This window comes from Lagenorhynchus albirostris, chromosome 8 (genome assembly GCF_949774975.1).
Source record: "Lagenorhynchus albirostris chromosome 8, mLagAlb1.1, whole genome shotgun sequence".
Lineage (NCBI taxonomy): Eukaryota > Metazoa > Chordata > Mammalia > Artiodactyla > Delphinidae > Lagenorhynchus > Lagenorhynchus albirostris.
Window position 1 is genome coordinate 90,303,498 of NC_083102.1, and position 15,331 is coordinate 90,318,828.

General features: G+C 46.1%; 1 protein-coding gene across 3 annotated transcripts in view; it reads left to right on the forward strand.

Annotated features, from left to right (window-relative positions):
- The first annotated feature begins 9,837 nt into the window (after positions 1-9,837).
- DLD (dihydrolipoamide dehydrogenase) overlaps positions 9,838-15,331 on the forward strand; it is a 49,320-nt gene continuing 43,826 nt past the window's right edge. For all 3 annotated transcript variants that reach the window (XR_009542055.1, XM_060157295.1, XM_060157294.1), the window contains exons 1-2: positions 9,838-9,955; positions 11,435-11,513. Coding sequence is in view for 2 of the 3 variants with exons in the window: in XM_060157295.1 (XP_060013278.1) it covers positions 9,917-9,955; positions 11,435-11,513 (118 nt within the window). In the remaining variant the exon portion in view is untranslated. The remainder of the gene's footprint in view (positions 9,956-11,434; positions 11,514-15,331) is intronic.

Sequence of the window (15,331 nt, forward strand, 5' to 3'; positions counted from 1 at the left end):
TTGCAAGTCTACGCTCTTGAAAAGAGGCCTGCACGAAGGTCGGGGTCGTGATGTCCGTCGATTACCGGCTTTCCCTGGATGCACGCCCCAGAATGGAGCTCTAGATTTTAGGTGTTTAGGGAGCTGCAAACTGTTCTCCAGAGTGGCTGTGAGCAATTTACCTTCCCACCATCAGCTGGGCAGGGTTGGCTTTTTTTTCCCACACCCCCTCCAGCATTTCTTGCTGTTACAGTTGGTGATGATGGTCATTCTGAATGGTGAGAGATGCTACCTCTCTATCGAGTTGCTTTGTATTACTAGAATATTTGATGGGCCGAAAACGGCCTTCGGTGTTTTCCATAATACATCAGGTGGAAACCCGAGCCCCCTTTTCTCCAACCCAGGCACTGGTGCTATTAGCAGCTTTTGATGTGCCTTAACGTGCCAGTAACTCATACCTGATGATACGCGTTTCCTGCAATTCTGCCTTGTTTTCACATCCTTTTCCAAAACGTACGCCAAGATATTAAGCGAGGGCAGGTGTCCTTTACAGCCTTGCAGGCCCTGTGAATTGCAGTGCCCCTGGGCACCGCTTTTCAGGTTGTTGTTACGGGAAGCGGCCACAAGGCGGCAGCATTTCTTTAAGCCCCACTCGGGTCCCTGGGGCAACCTCGGCCTTTGCCAGTGTCCTGTCCCTGCTTGGAAATTAGATGGCCTGTGCCTGTGCAAACACCCTAGGGCTTGTGTCTGAGTTCTCCCCCAGTCAACCTTCATCCAGGGACCACATTCCAAGCTGTGGAAAGCTGGGCTTTGAGGGTATTGTCTTCCCCAGGTGGGGAGAGCTTAAGGAAAGAGCCTCGAGGTGGGAACCACACCTCCGGTAAATGTGGAGATTAGGGGACTTTTCAAACATCTTCCCGCCCAGAGGGTCTACCATCCTTTGGGTGTCCCAGGCATGTTTACTTGTACGTTGGTTCCCCGGCCCCTGGAGACTTCGGCACCTGGAGTGGGGATCAGGCAGCACATCTCCAGTGGGGCTGCATTAGGTGAACATCCTCACCAGGTCCCTCAGGCCCCCGAAAGCCCAGCCTTGAGATCCAAGCCGGCTCGCGCTGCAGGGATGTGACACCTGGTTGGGTCTCCGCCGCTGAACAAAGTTAGTAACAATTCCCACCCCCCCCACCCCCCCACCCCCTTTTGTTTTTTATTTTCATAATGGCATACAGCAGGTTTGCAAATGTTGTGTTCCTTTCTGGTGAACTCGTATTTGCTTCCCTTATGCAGAGACTTTTCTATACTTTTGTGCTGATTACTGCCAACCTTACGTATTCTTTTGCATCTGTTACGGTGTGTTGGGTCAAGTTCTATGTGCTAAAAGTAGGTCTTTATTCATTAATCATTTTCTGTACATAAGGGTATGTGCCAATCTCAAAGTGCAGATTGATGCCTCTCCCGCTGACTCTCCCCACTGGTAGCCATCCGTTTGCTTTCCAAATCTTTGACTTTGTTTCTGTTATGGAAGTTGGTTCATATGTATTAATTTTTAGATTCTTCCTATAAGTGAAAGCGCATGGTCTTTCCCTTTCTGTGACGTTTGTCGTCCACTATGACTCTGCCTAGGTCCATCCTAGTGCTGCAAATGGGCTCACTTCCTTCGTTTCATGGTTGAGTAATATTCCGTTGTTCATATGTACCGCAACTTCTTTATCCATTCCTCTTTCCCAGGACAGTCAGTTTGCTCGCAAGTCTACGCTCTTGAAAAGAGGGCTGCACTAAATATTGGGGTGCATGTGTCCTTCGATTACTGGCTTTCCCAGGGTATCTGCCCCAGCGTGGCACTTCCGGATCCTCTGTAGCCCTAGATTTTCGATGTTTAGGAAGCTCCAAACTGTCCTCCAGAGTGGCTGTTAGCAATTTACCTTCCCACCACCAGCTGGGCAGGGTTAGCTTTTTTCCACGCCTCCTCCAGCATTTCTTTCTGTTAGACTTGGTGATGAAGGTCATTCTGAATGCTGAGAGATGACTCCTCTCTGTCGAGTTGATTTGCATTGCCGGAATAGTCGATTCCCAAAAAGGGCCTTCGGTGTTTTCCGTAATACACCACGGAAAAATCCGAACGCCCCCTTGGTCCAACCGGGTCACTGGTGCTATTTAGCCGCTTTTTACGTGCTTTAATGTGCCAGGAAAACCTACCTGTTGTAATGCATTTGCTGCAGTTGCGCCTTGTTTTCACGTGTTTTTCGATCACCTGCCCCAAGCCATTGAGCGAGGTCAGGTGTCATTTACAGCACGGCAGGCCAAGTAGTTTGCAGTGTCCCTGAAGGCCGGTTTTCAGGTTGTTGTTACGGGAAGCGGCCACAAGGCGGCAGGATTTCTTTAAGCCCCACTCGTGTACCTGGGGCAACCAGGCCCTCTGGGGAAGTCCTCTTCCTGCTTGGAAATTGGATGGCGTGTGCCTGTGCAAACACCCTAGGGCTTGTGTCTGGGTCCTCCCCCGCTCAAGCTTCACGCAGCGGACAAATTCTAAGCTGTGCAAAACGGGATATGTGGGTGTTGTCTTCCCCCGGTGGGGAGACGTTAAGGCAAGAGGCTGCAGGTGGGAATCACAGCATCAGGAAATGTGGAGATTAGGTGACGTTTCAAACATCTTCCCGCCCAGAGGTTCCACCATCCTTTGGGCGTCCCAGGCATGTTTAGTCGTAGGTTGGGTCCCCTGCCCCTGAAGATTTCGGCACCTGGAGTGGGGATCAGGCAGCACACCTCCAATGGGGCTGCATTAGGTGCACATGCTCACCAGGCCCCTCAGCACCATGAATGTCCAGCCTTGACACCCAAGCCTGCTCTGGCTGCAGGGATGTGACACCTGGTTGGGTCTCCGCCGCTGAACGAATTCAGTAATAATTCCCACCCGCCCCCCCTTTCATTTTTGAGCCTCATAATGGGATATAGCAGATCTGCACTATTGTTTTCCTTTCTGGTGAACTCGTATTTGCTTCCCTCACGCAGAGAAGTTTCTGTGTTTTCGTGTGGATTCCTCCCAAGCTTACATGTTCTTTTGCATCTATTACAGCGTGCTGAGTCAAGTTCTATGTGCTAAAAGCAGGTACTTGTTCATTAATGATTTTCTGTATGTAAGGATAGGCATGCCAATTTCAAACTCCACGTTGATGCCTCTCCCGCTGACTTTCCACTGTGGTAGCCATAAGTTTGCTTTCTAAATCCGTGACTGAGTTGCTGTCATGGAAGTTGGCTCATAGGTACTCATTTTTACGTTTTTCCTGTAAGTGAAAGCGTATGGTGTTTCCCTTTCTTTGACGTTTGTCGTCCACTATGACTCTACCTAGGTCCATCCTGGTGCTGCAAAAGGGCTCACTTCCTTCATTTCATGGCTGAGTAATATTCCGTTGTTCACATGTAGCGCAACTTCTTTATCCATTCTTCTTTCCCAAGACAATCGGTTTGCTTGCAAGTCTACGCTCTTGAAAAGAGGCCTGCACGAAGGTCGGGGTCGTGATGTCCGTCGATTACCGGCTTTCCCTGGATGCACGCCCCAGAATGGAGCTCTAGATTTTAGGTGTTTAGGGAGCTGCAAACTGTTCTCCAGAGTGGCTGTGAGCAATTTACCTTCCCACCATCAGCTGGGCAGGGTTGGCTTTTTTTCCCCACACCCCCTCCAGCATTTCTTGCTGTTACAGTTGGTGATGATGGTCATTCTGAATGGTGAGAGATGCTACCTCTCTATCGAGTTGCTTTGTATTACTAGAATATTTGATGGGCCGAAAACGGCCTTCGGTGTTTTCCATAATACATCAGGTGGAAACCCGAGCCCCCTTTTCTCCAACCCAGGCACTGGTGCTATTAGCAGCTTTTGATGTGCCTTAACGTGCCAGTAACTCATACCTGATGATACGCGTTTCCTGCAATTCTGCCTTGTTTTCACATCCTTTTCCAAAACGTACGCCAAGATATTAAGCGAGGGCAGGTGTCCTTTACAGCCTTGCAGGCCCTGTGAATTGCAGTGCCCCTGGGCACCGCTTTTCAGGTTGTTGTTACGGGAAGCGGCCACAAGGCGGCAGCATTTCTTTAAGCCCCACTCGGGTCCCTGGGGCAACCTCGGCCTTTGCCAGTGTCCTGTCCCTGCTTGGAAATTAGATGGCCTGTGCCTGTGCAAACACCCTAGGGCTTGTGTCTGAGTTCTCCCCCAGTCAACCTTCATCCAGGGACCACATTCCAAGCTGTGGAAAGCTGGGCTTTGAGGGTATTGTCTTCCCCAGGTGGGGAGAGCTTAAGGAAAGAGCCTCGAGGTGGGAACCACACCTCCGGTAAATGTGGAGATTAGGGGACTTTTCAAACATCTTCCCGCCCAGAGGGTCTACCATCCTTTGGGTGTCCCAGGCATGTTTACTTGTACGTTGGTTCCCCGGCCCCTGGAGACTTCGGCACCTGGAGTGGGGATCAGGCAGCACATCTCCAGTGGGGCTGCATTAGGTGAACATCCTCACCAGGTCCCTCAGGCCCCCGAAAGCCCAGCCTTGAGATCCAAGCCCGCTCTGGCTGCAGGGATGTGACAGTATATTGGGTCTTGACACTGAACAAATTTCATAACAATTCGCCGCCCCTGTTTTTTTTTTTTTTAGTTTATTTTTGTAATGGAATAAAGCAGCTTTTCAATGTTGTGTTTCTTTCTGGTGAACTCCCACCTGATTCCTTTATGCAGAGACATTTATATATTCTTCTTGTGATTACTACCAATCTTACATATTCTTTTTCGTGTATTGCAGGGTATTGAGTTCTGTGTGCTATACAGTAGGTCCTTACTGAATACCTATTTTCTGTATGTAAGGGTGTTTATTGTAATTTAAACTTCCTGATTTGTGTTTCCCACCCAACCTTTCACCTTTGATAGCCATAAGTTTTTTCCCTAAATATGTGTCTCTGTTTCATGTTAGTTAATTTGTATCAATTTTTGATTCCACTTAGAAGTGACTTTATATGATATTCTCTGTGTGACTTATTTCACTTTTTATGATCGTGTCTATGTTCATCCATGCTTTTGCAAGAAGTGTCATTATAATAGTACACTTTTGACTCTGTTTTTCTCAGTTTACTTAAATACTATAATGACACTGTAAGTAAATATTATCAACTCAATCAACCAAAGATGCTCAAATTAGCATTTTGGTATAGTTTTGTTGTTGTTTAAGCATCATCTAAGAAAATGAAAATTTTCAGGAACAAAGGAAACGATTAGGACATAAAGTACAGTTATTCCCTCCGTAATGAGCAGGATTCTGTGAGGCTCCTGGGCACAAAAGTATTTCTGTGTCCCCTGTTTCTTGCTTGTAGGAAGTAGTTTTCATTCAGCCTCCACGACCTTCCCTGAGTTCCAAAGGCAGGTTCAAACAGTTGCTAATCAGACATGGAGACAAGGGAGGAGCAGTCAAGAAGCAATAGTGAAGGGCTTCCCTGGTGGCCCAGCGGTTGAGACTCTGCCTGCCGATGCAGGCAACAGGGGTTCGTGCCCCGACCCGGGAAGATCCCACATGCCGCGGAGCGGCTGGGCCCGTGAGCCATGGCCGCTGAGCCTGCGCGTCGGGAGCCTGTGCTCCGCAAGGGGAGAGGCCACAGCAGTGAGAGGCCCGCGTACTGCAAAAAAATAAAAAGAAAAGAACCTGCCTGCCAGTGCAGGGGACAGGGGTTCGAGCCCTGGTCCAGGAAGATCCCACATGTCGGGGAGCAACTAAGCTGGGGTGCCACAACTACTGAACCCTCGTGCTGCAAGTACTGAATCCCAGGCGCTTAGAGCCCGTGCGCCGCAGTAAGAGAAGCCACCGCAATGAGAAGCCCGCGCACCGTGATGATAGAGCAGCCCCTGCTCACTGCAATTAGAGAAAGCCTGCGCTGCAGCAATGAAGACCCAACGCAGGCAAAAATAAATAAAATAAATAGCTTTTTTTAAAAGAAAGATACAATAGTGAAGCCTGGGGGCAGGGTCCTGGTTCCCCTCAAGGGATACGTATAATATCTTTGAGCTGTTTTGCAGATGCTAAAATCCGCACCAAGTGAAAGAGGTTGATTGCATGCTGCCCATAAGCACATTGACCCTAGACCGGTAGGAACCAGAATGTTGATGATGTTGACTCCCAATTACCTCACCACCAACCAATCAGAAGAACGTCCACGTGTTGACCACGCCCTCCTCTTTGAAGCATTACTGTAAAACTCTTTATCTCCTCTGGGTAGGGACACACGGTGGTTTTGTCTTGTTTTGTTTTTCGCGGTAGGCGGGCCTCTCACTGTTGTGACCTCTCCCGTTGCGGAGCACAGGCTCCGGACGCGCAGGCTCAGCGGCCATGGCTCACGGGCCCAGCCGCTCCGCGGCATGTGGGATCTTCCCGGCCTGGGGCACGAACCCGTGTCTCATGCATCAGCAGGCGGACTCTCAACCGCTGTGCCACCAGAGAAGCCCCCGGCACACACGGTTTTGAAGGCCTTAGCCTTCTGTGGCCCCCTTTACCTGGCAAGGCAATAACTCTATTCTTTTCTACTTCACACAAAACTCTGTCTCCGAGATTCAATTCGGTACTGATGTACAGAGGCGGAATTTTGGCTACAGTAAAAGCACGAACTACCCAGGTGAGAGGGCTTTATGGGCAGTACACCTGAGACCATGTGGGCTGTTTGTTTCCTAATAGATGGAGAAATTCAACCCCACCAAACCTGAGTTAATCAATCAAGGCCGACCAGTGCCAGAGATGAGGACTTGCTCCACAAGAGAACAAGGTAGTAGAAAGAAAGCCAAGGAATTCTCTTCTTCACTGGTTAGTGCTGTGTCCAGCAGGAATAGGTGGGGCACAGAATTGTGCAAGAGGCAGGGGCACACTGTGGTTTGCTGCTGATTGAGTGCATGAGCTTAGGTGTGTTATTTAAACTGTCTGAGCCTGTTTCCTTTACTTAAAAACCGGATTAATGATACCTATCTTGCAATCTTATGAGATTTCTTTAAAGTTCATTTAAGGTGTGTGGTACACAGCAGCTTTTTAATAAATGGTAGTGTACTAGTCGTGTTTCTGGATTGCAAGTAATCTCTGAGAAATCATCTCTGGTTCAGCTTGGCAAAAAGGAATTTATTGGCAAGCTGTCTGATAGCGAAAGAACCGATGTGAAGTTTCGAGAAGCAGGCAGGAAGATAGGCGGCCCCAGCTGAGATCTTCCACAGGTAGGGTTTGAATGGAGCACTGCCATTGTCACCACTGGCCACCGAGCAGCTGCTAGTGGCATGAATTCTAAGCTGTCAGTTTCTTTGTGCCACTCCTGACTTTGGTCCTGGGAAGAGCATCTGATTGGCTTAGGTTCTGTGCCTGTTCTACCTCTTGGGAGTCAGGAGAGCCAGGGAGGGCCACTTGGGCTTCCTAGTGGAGTGTGATCTCACACTGTGACAGATCCGTCACACATGGAGTGAGGTTTCCACTAGATGACAGCGCCAAAGTAACGAACCTCTACTACAGATGTGACTTATGTGGTTCTCTGGAAGCCAACTCTATACAACTCAGTGGAATAGCTTTATAGCTGAAAGGGAGTTTGTAGCCCCTCATTTGAAAATTTGGGCAACCAGGGTCCCAAGATATGACTTATACTAGATTACACAGAAAGTGAAGGGCATTCAGGTCTAGAACTTTGGTCTCCTAATTGTCATTCCAGTTCTCCTCACTGCATTCTTTCCCATCTGTAAAATGGGTATGATAATAATGCTTACTGCCTGGAGCCCTCCTACAAATTGCTTGGATTTTAGCTCGAGCATCACTTTCTTAGGGGAGCCTTCTGTCTCCAACTTATCTTCTCCCCAAAGCTGTTCTTTCTCCTATTTCTGTATTGACTGCCTATTTCTGTATTGCTTTCACTACCCACCCTGCCATCTAAGGTAGAAAGTTTGGAGCCATCATCATTGTTTCCTTCACTCTTATTCTCACTTTCAGAATTGACAGAATTTGGTGATTGTTGCCAACCTTACTGGTGTCTCACCTGTATCCTTTTAGCACTCACTTTTTCTTTTCATGTTCACCCAAACCCTTCTTATTGGAAGCACCAGGGTCTCTTTGCCTGAAAGATTTCTCCCGCTGTTGGTGCTCACTCAGCCCACTTACAGGGCAGGCCAGATGTGCCAGGGAGTTAAAATCCCTACGAGCAGTCCTCAACCAAAGCCTGATGGAAGTTGATGGATATATTTTGGGTAGGACAACTCTGAAGCATGCTGTATGCTGTCTTCCAGAGGTGTCCAATGAGTCTGAGACACAATTGCCCACAGTGGGAATCTAGTCATTAATGTAACTGAAATCATTTCCATCTCTTTTTCATCCCCTACTGATGCTTTCTTTGTCCATCTCTCCAACAGACTTGTTGCACTCAAATGCTTGTCTCCAGGTCTGCTTCTAGATGTAGTCAAGTAAAACAGTGACTAATTAGATATTGGGATAAAGGGAAGAATTGAGAATGGCTACGATATTTTTTCCTATGGTTGACTGGCTATATGGAGGTATCATGAATTATAAATATAAAGGAGACAATATGTATTTAACATTTTAGATATTAGATAATTGCCATTGAGGTGCTGGCAGAACCGCCCAGTTGGATGTGTTCAGTAGACAGCTGAAAATATGGAATTGGAGTCCAGGAGAGAAGTAGAAACAGGAGCTAAGGATCTAGGAGTTATCATTATCAGTGTATGCAGGTGGGTGCTAAAGCCAGAAAAATGGTTAAGATGGCCAAAATGCTTATCTACAGAGGAAAGAAGAGGGAGAATGGATATTGAGTACAAAGTGGTAGCCTCTATAACAAACAGTAAATATCATTCATATCTTCTCTCCTGAAACAGCTTACCTCAGCAAGGAGTAATTTCTTCTTTTCTTTTCTTTTCTTTTTTTTTTTTGGCCATGCTGCGCGGCTTAGGCTTATGGGATCTCAGTTTCCCAACCAGGGATGAACCTGGGCCCTTGGCAGTGAGAATGTGGAGTCTTAACCACTGGACGGCCAGGGAACTCCCATTAATTTCTAATTAGTATCTAAATCCACAGTGCGTGGGCAGTAAACTTTCAAGAAATGTAGAATTAAGTTTTATCCACGCTATACAGAGTTATTGCAAAGCAAGGATCAGACCTTAGATCTCTGTGCTCAGTTCTGAAGACAATGGTTTTCAGTGTCTCTTAAAAAAGTATGATATCAACCCCCACCCCCCACCCATTCTAATTTGCTTCAACAGGGAAGTGTGTTTCCCACCTGAGGAGATAGAAGATAGTGTGTTTTCTAAACATTGCCAGTTAGCTTAGTTACTTAGAGCAGGATGCCAGTGATACCACAGTCTTTGACCCCATCTCTTACATCGCATTTGAACTGAGGGAGAGATTATAAAGCAGTAATTAAGACTAAAGGCTTTGACTTCAGGGCTGCAGCTATCTGTCCTTGGTGAGACCTTGGGGGTGTTGTTTAACCTCTCAGGGCCTCATCCAAGAAGTAGAAATACTCAGAATCCTTCCTATAGTTAGGGATAAAGTGAGATAGTGCCCGGAAAGTGCTGAGATTCCTCAGCCTAGCAGCATCAAGAACTGGTGAAACTTTACTTTTTGTAGTGTGCTTTAAGCAAACGATAGCTTTACGATAGCAAACGCCTTTCAAGTATTCTATAAGATCACATTGCAACTCCGGACACTTTCATTCCCCTAGAACGGCCCCTCATTCCCCGCTGCCCCAAAGCACTCAGCTCCTTACGACAGTGTACGACGCCGAGCCTGTCTGGTCCGCACGGCGCGGGCCAATCGCGCGGCCCCCGACCGATGACGTAGGCCACGCTCGTGCATGCGCAGAGCGGGGAGACCTTGGCGAGGCGGCAGAGACGCTTAGGGGAGGTGAAAGCTTTTGGCGGAAAGGAAAGTCCAGCGGCAAGATGCAGAGCTGGAGTCGTGTGTACTGTTCTTTGGCTAAGGTGAGGGCCGACTGGGTGGGGTCGTGCTGAGCCCGCGGCACAGAGAGGTCCACTGACGGGGTCCGGGACGCGGCCTAAGTGGTGGGGGTGGGAGAGGCCGGCGGCCAGGCCGGGACCAGCTGCGGCTCCACCCCTGAACCGGCTCAGACCGGGCAGCGGTTCGGAGGCAGAGGCCTGGGCGGTGGAGAGGCCCCGCCGGTTGTATGACGGCCAGCAGTCACACACAGTTCCCTCCCAAGCCTGGGCCGTGGGGCCTGGCGGTCGCACGTAGGCCTTGTCCCCTTGGCGGAGGAAGTATGAGTCTACCTTGCCCCATATGGTCGACTCTTTTTCATAACTTTTGCTCATCCTCGGCCCGGCCCTGAGTGGCCTTTCTGTAGTGGACAGGTAACCTTGGGCCACCGCTTGAAAGACCCAGACCGAGTCAGCCCTAACACGTAGCCCTAGGAATTCCCTTCAGTGTTTGCAGTTTTAAGCTAGTGTGCATTGACTTTCCTCTTAGAAGCTCGTATTTTTAATTGTAACAGGTTATTCTCAGGAATGCTTTCCTTTTTCATTTATGTACCGAATACAGCCAAAGTGTATATATGTGGGATCGTGCCTGGATACAATATTGATGCAGACCTTAAAAATAATACAGTAGTCAGACTCCTTTGTTTCAAAGATGAGTAGCTTATGTTTTCCGAAGTTAATGTAACATGCTAGGAGTTGTACTTTTAGTGAAAGGCAGAGCTGGGACTAAAACTCAGGACTGATACTTATTCTGCTGTTCTTTGGACCGCTGTCCTGACCTCAGGTGCAAGAATTGCCTTGAAATAGACAACGTTACTAGCTCAGTGTAGGTTTTGTCACTGCTTCCCATTTGCCTTCTGTGATAGGAGCTATTTGCTTTGTTCCTTTGTGTCTCACTGTTCTTAGGAAATAGTAGCTGTCCACATTTAGAGGTTGTTGTGGAGATTATGATGCAGTTTGTAAAACTGTAGTAGCTCTTGAATATGAGTACATTACTTGGTGCATTTTTCTAAGGTATTTTGTCTCATTTTCTATTCCTGTTGGACGGTTCAGGTACATCTTCATAGGTTGTACATGGATCACGTGTAAAAGGATTGCATAATGAAATTATCCAAGTACTTAAGCTAGAACTTTGAACGCTTTAGTTATGACATTAAAATGATTCCTGGCACCAAAAGTTAGCCATGTTTCCTGAAAATTTAATAAAACTTAACACCATTGAGTAACATGTTTTAGTTAGGTTAAATATGAAATGGGATGTTGACTGTTCATAATGAAAAGTGTGGTAAGCTGACTGTTCTTACAGAAGAGGAGAAATTGATGTGTAACCTCTGTGGCAATGGAAGATACATTAATAATCATTGCTTGATACATTTGCCTTAACTCATTGTTTTCAAGGACGTTCAGGAGTTCTATATTTTGAAATCATACTTTACATAATAGGAACATTTCTTTTCTTTGTTTCAGAGAGGCCATTTCAATCGAATATCTCACGGTCTGCAAGGAGTTTCTGCAGTGCCACTGAGAACTTATGCAGATCAACCAAGTAAGTACTTAGTAAAACAGGTTTTCCTTATATTAAGTCATATTTCCTTTGTGTTTAAATGTAAAAGCAAGTGAATGGTAGAGTAACTAATAATAAAGTAATCGGTCATAGAATTCATTTGTTCATATGTTTATTCACTTAAATGTTTATTGAGCATCTAGTGTGTTCTGGGTGGTGAATGAGGCAAAGCCCTACTGTTATGGAACTTATAGTCTGGGGGTAAAATACAAACAGTACACAAGTAACAGGGAAATATTTGGGGAGGTCTTTGAAAACGAAAGCTGGTAATTGGGAGGTAAGGAGGCTATTTTAGATAGGGCGTCAGGGCTTTTCTGTGTAAGGGCCTGAGTAAAGTGAGGGAGTGAGAAGTTTATTTCAGGCAGAGGGAAACAGTAGTGAGAAGGGTCTGAGGTGAGAATTCAGTTGTGAGGTTTAAGGAATTGCAAGAAGGCTGGTGTGGGTAGAGCAGAGACCCATAGAGTGTAAAATCAGAGAGTTAGGCAGGGATCAGATATGGAGGGTTTTATAAGGCAGGCCAGGATTTTACTCCCAAGTGTGAGGGGAAACCACTGAAGGGTGTTGGGCAGAGGAGCGATTTTATATGTTTACACTTAAAAAGTTAGGCACTTCCACTGCAGGGAGCATGGGTTTTGATCCCTGGTAGGGGAACTAAGATCCTGCCTGCTGTGCTGTGTGGTCACAAAAAAACCCAAAAAACTTAATTCTGTCCACTGGGTAAGATTGAGTGTGTTAGTCGCTTAACACTGTTTAGAATTGTGAGAAATGTTTTTCCATGCTGAATGAAAATCTTGGTGGGCTTATCAAAAGCACATTTTAAAGACTAGAAGAATGTACCCTGAAAGGAAGCTATGGACTATGAATACTTTTTTCTTTATACTTTTCTATATTTTTGAAGTTTCTGTAAAGGATATGTACTTTATCTTTTAAAGTATTTAAAACAGGGAGTTAATGGGTTTATAGTAAGATACTTTGGCCTCCCATTACCAAGACTGTTGAGTATTTGAAATTGTCTTTTTTTTTTTTTTTTTTTTTGTGGTACGCGGGCCTCTCACTGTTGTGACCTCTCCTGTTGCGGAGCACAGGCTCCGGACGCGCAGGCTCAGTGGCCATGGCTCACGGGCGCAGCCGCTCCACGGCATGTGGGATCTTTCCGGACCGGGGCACGAACCCGTGTCCCCTGCATCGGCAGGCAGACTCTCAACCACTGCGCCACCAGGGAAGCCCCTCTTTGTCTCTTTTGTTAAATGGGGTTATTACTTATTCTTCTCAGCTCAGCAGAAGAAATATTAGATTTTCTCTTCCAGAGCATGTAAGTAAGGACTTTTCATGGCTCATTCTGCACCTTTGGTATTACATATTCAAGGAGGATTTATTCAGTACCTTCTATTTGCCAGGCAGTCCCTGGGCAGGAACTTAGATTGTAATGTTACGGGGATAACTGAGCACTCATGAATCCAATAATTTAGTGATCCCTTGACATCGAGTAAATTATAAATCCCTTAGTACCCATGTAGATTCCGTGCATAAAGTCTTTGGTTGCATGAAGTAAGAAGTGTTTTATGTACATATTTATATTTGTCTGAGGTGTTTATTTAATGTCTGTACTTTCCTCAAGAGTGCACACACTTCATTAGGGCAAGGACTGATTTGTGACTGTTTGGCACCAAAAATGGTACAGTAGGTACTCAGTGCATATTTATTGAATAAACTCTGGGGCCATGTCTGTTTTAGTTATGCTCCATCACAAGCATCCAGTGTGATGCCTGGTACACAGTGAGTACCCAGCAGCAACAGTGATATTAACTGATGCATTGAGGGCTTACTCTGTCTCAGGCACAGTCTTTAATCCTTGTGGCTCTCCTACCAGGTGTGTGCTGCTGTTTTCCCCATTTAGTGAATACAGGAGCTGAGTCGAGAGAGCTTAGCTAGGAAATGACAGAGCTGGGAAAATTCTTCTGACTCTAGAGCTTACGCTCTTTATACTTGTTTTGTTTGGCTTGCCTCGTTACATGAGTATTGCTTGACCAACTTGAGGAGTTCAAGCGTATTATGATACAGTCCCTGTTACAGCATCTGGGAGGTGTTTGAATATGAACCAAATTCATCAAGATTTGAAAAGTATTGTGTGTTTTTGTTGATATGACCTGTTTCGTGACAGGAATAGACTTCGAGCCCTTCATCAGTCACATTTGCTACGTTAATTTATTCATTCGTTATTTCAACAGATACGGAGTATCTACTGTGTGCTAGTTATTGGACTAGTTGCTGGGATACAACAGTGAACAGGACAGACAAGATGCAGCTGTATAGTTTACAGTCCACTGGGGAATATAAACATCCTACGAATAATTGTGATAAGGACTCCACTGAGTCCCAGTGCTCCCAACTGAGCATTGGGAGTTATGATATCTGTATATGGATCAGGAATGGCCACAGTTATTTTCTAAGGAAATGATGATATCTGAAAAGGGTTGGGGTGGGAGTGGGTATGGGAGGAGGTGTTCCAGGCAGAAAGACGTGTATGTGGGAATATTTCGATGCGAGAAGGAGCATAGTGCATTTGAGGAGCCCGAAAAGGACCAGTGTGGCTGAAATGTGTTGACGGTTGACTTCTCCAGGTTACAGAAGACCCTAACTCTTTATTTTAAGGGCAATTGGAGGTCATTGAAGTGTTTTAAGCAGGGACATGATATAATCAGATTTGTTTTTAAAGCTCGTTTTGGTTGCAGATCAGAGTTTTTATTGTAATAACTTTTTCTCTCGTTAGACTGTAAGAACCAGGGCTCTGTCGTTCATTGGTAGCCCAAGAGCTTAGAATTGTGTCTGTAATGTGAAATACTTGCTGTCAGTATTTATTTCTAGGTAGATGGGCCAGAATGTATGTGGGTGGACCAGCCCAATTCTGTGCGTGTAAGGTACCAGTAATTCATTATTGCTGAAGCTTAAACTGCATGATATTGGTTGATAAGCAGAATGTGGTGGAAGATGAGGCTGGAGAAATAGCTATCTAAGAGATTTAGATGTGTATATAGGAACTTGGATTTTATCTACCAAGAGGCAGGGAAACCAACGAGGAGCAAGAGAATAAAGTCCTAGTTGGGTTTTGGCAGGAGGTAACATCGTGGTAGCTGAGGAGGGTGGGGATGGGGACTGGAGGCTGCAGGACCAAAATTGGGAGGAGGATCTGAGAAGGGAAGAAACGTGTTGAGTGCCCAGTGTGCACCTGGCATTCTCCCAGGATCTTGACATACCTTATCTCTCACCTCTCTACCCGGGATGTAGATATTACTGTCACTGTTATGCCTATGTTGCATCGAAGCGCAGAGAGATTAAATAATTTTCCCAAGAATTTAAGAGATGGTAGAGCTCATATTTGAACTCAGGTTTGTTTAACTTCAAATCCTTTCTTCTTTTACTGTGTTTCTCTTTCGTTATGGACTAGAGGGTTGTAGGTTTATCATCAGAAAGTAAAAGTATTAGAATTCAAGATTTTCTTTGAAGCTGAACTGTTTAGGGTGATCACAGGTAGAGGATGTGACTATGGAAATAGACTGAAGATTAAGGCTATTGATTATTTTATTGTAGTTTTTGTTTTGTTTTTTGGGTGTGGTTTTTTTTTTTTTTTGGCTGCACCACGCAACATGTGGGATCTTAGTTCTCCGACCAGGGATTGAACCAGTGTCCCCTGCAGTGGAAGTGCAGAGTCTTAACCACTGGACCGCCAGGGAAGTCCCAGGCTATTGATGATTTTAAAACAGACCCCCCCCACCCCCATCAACAAAACAACAAATAAACAT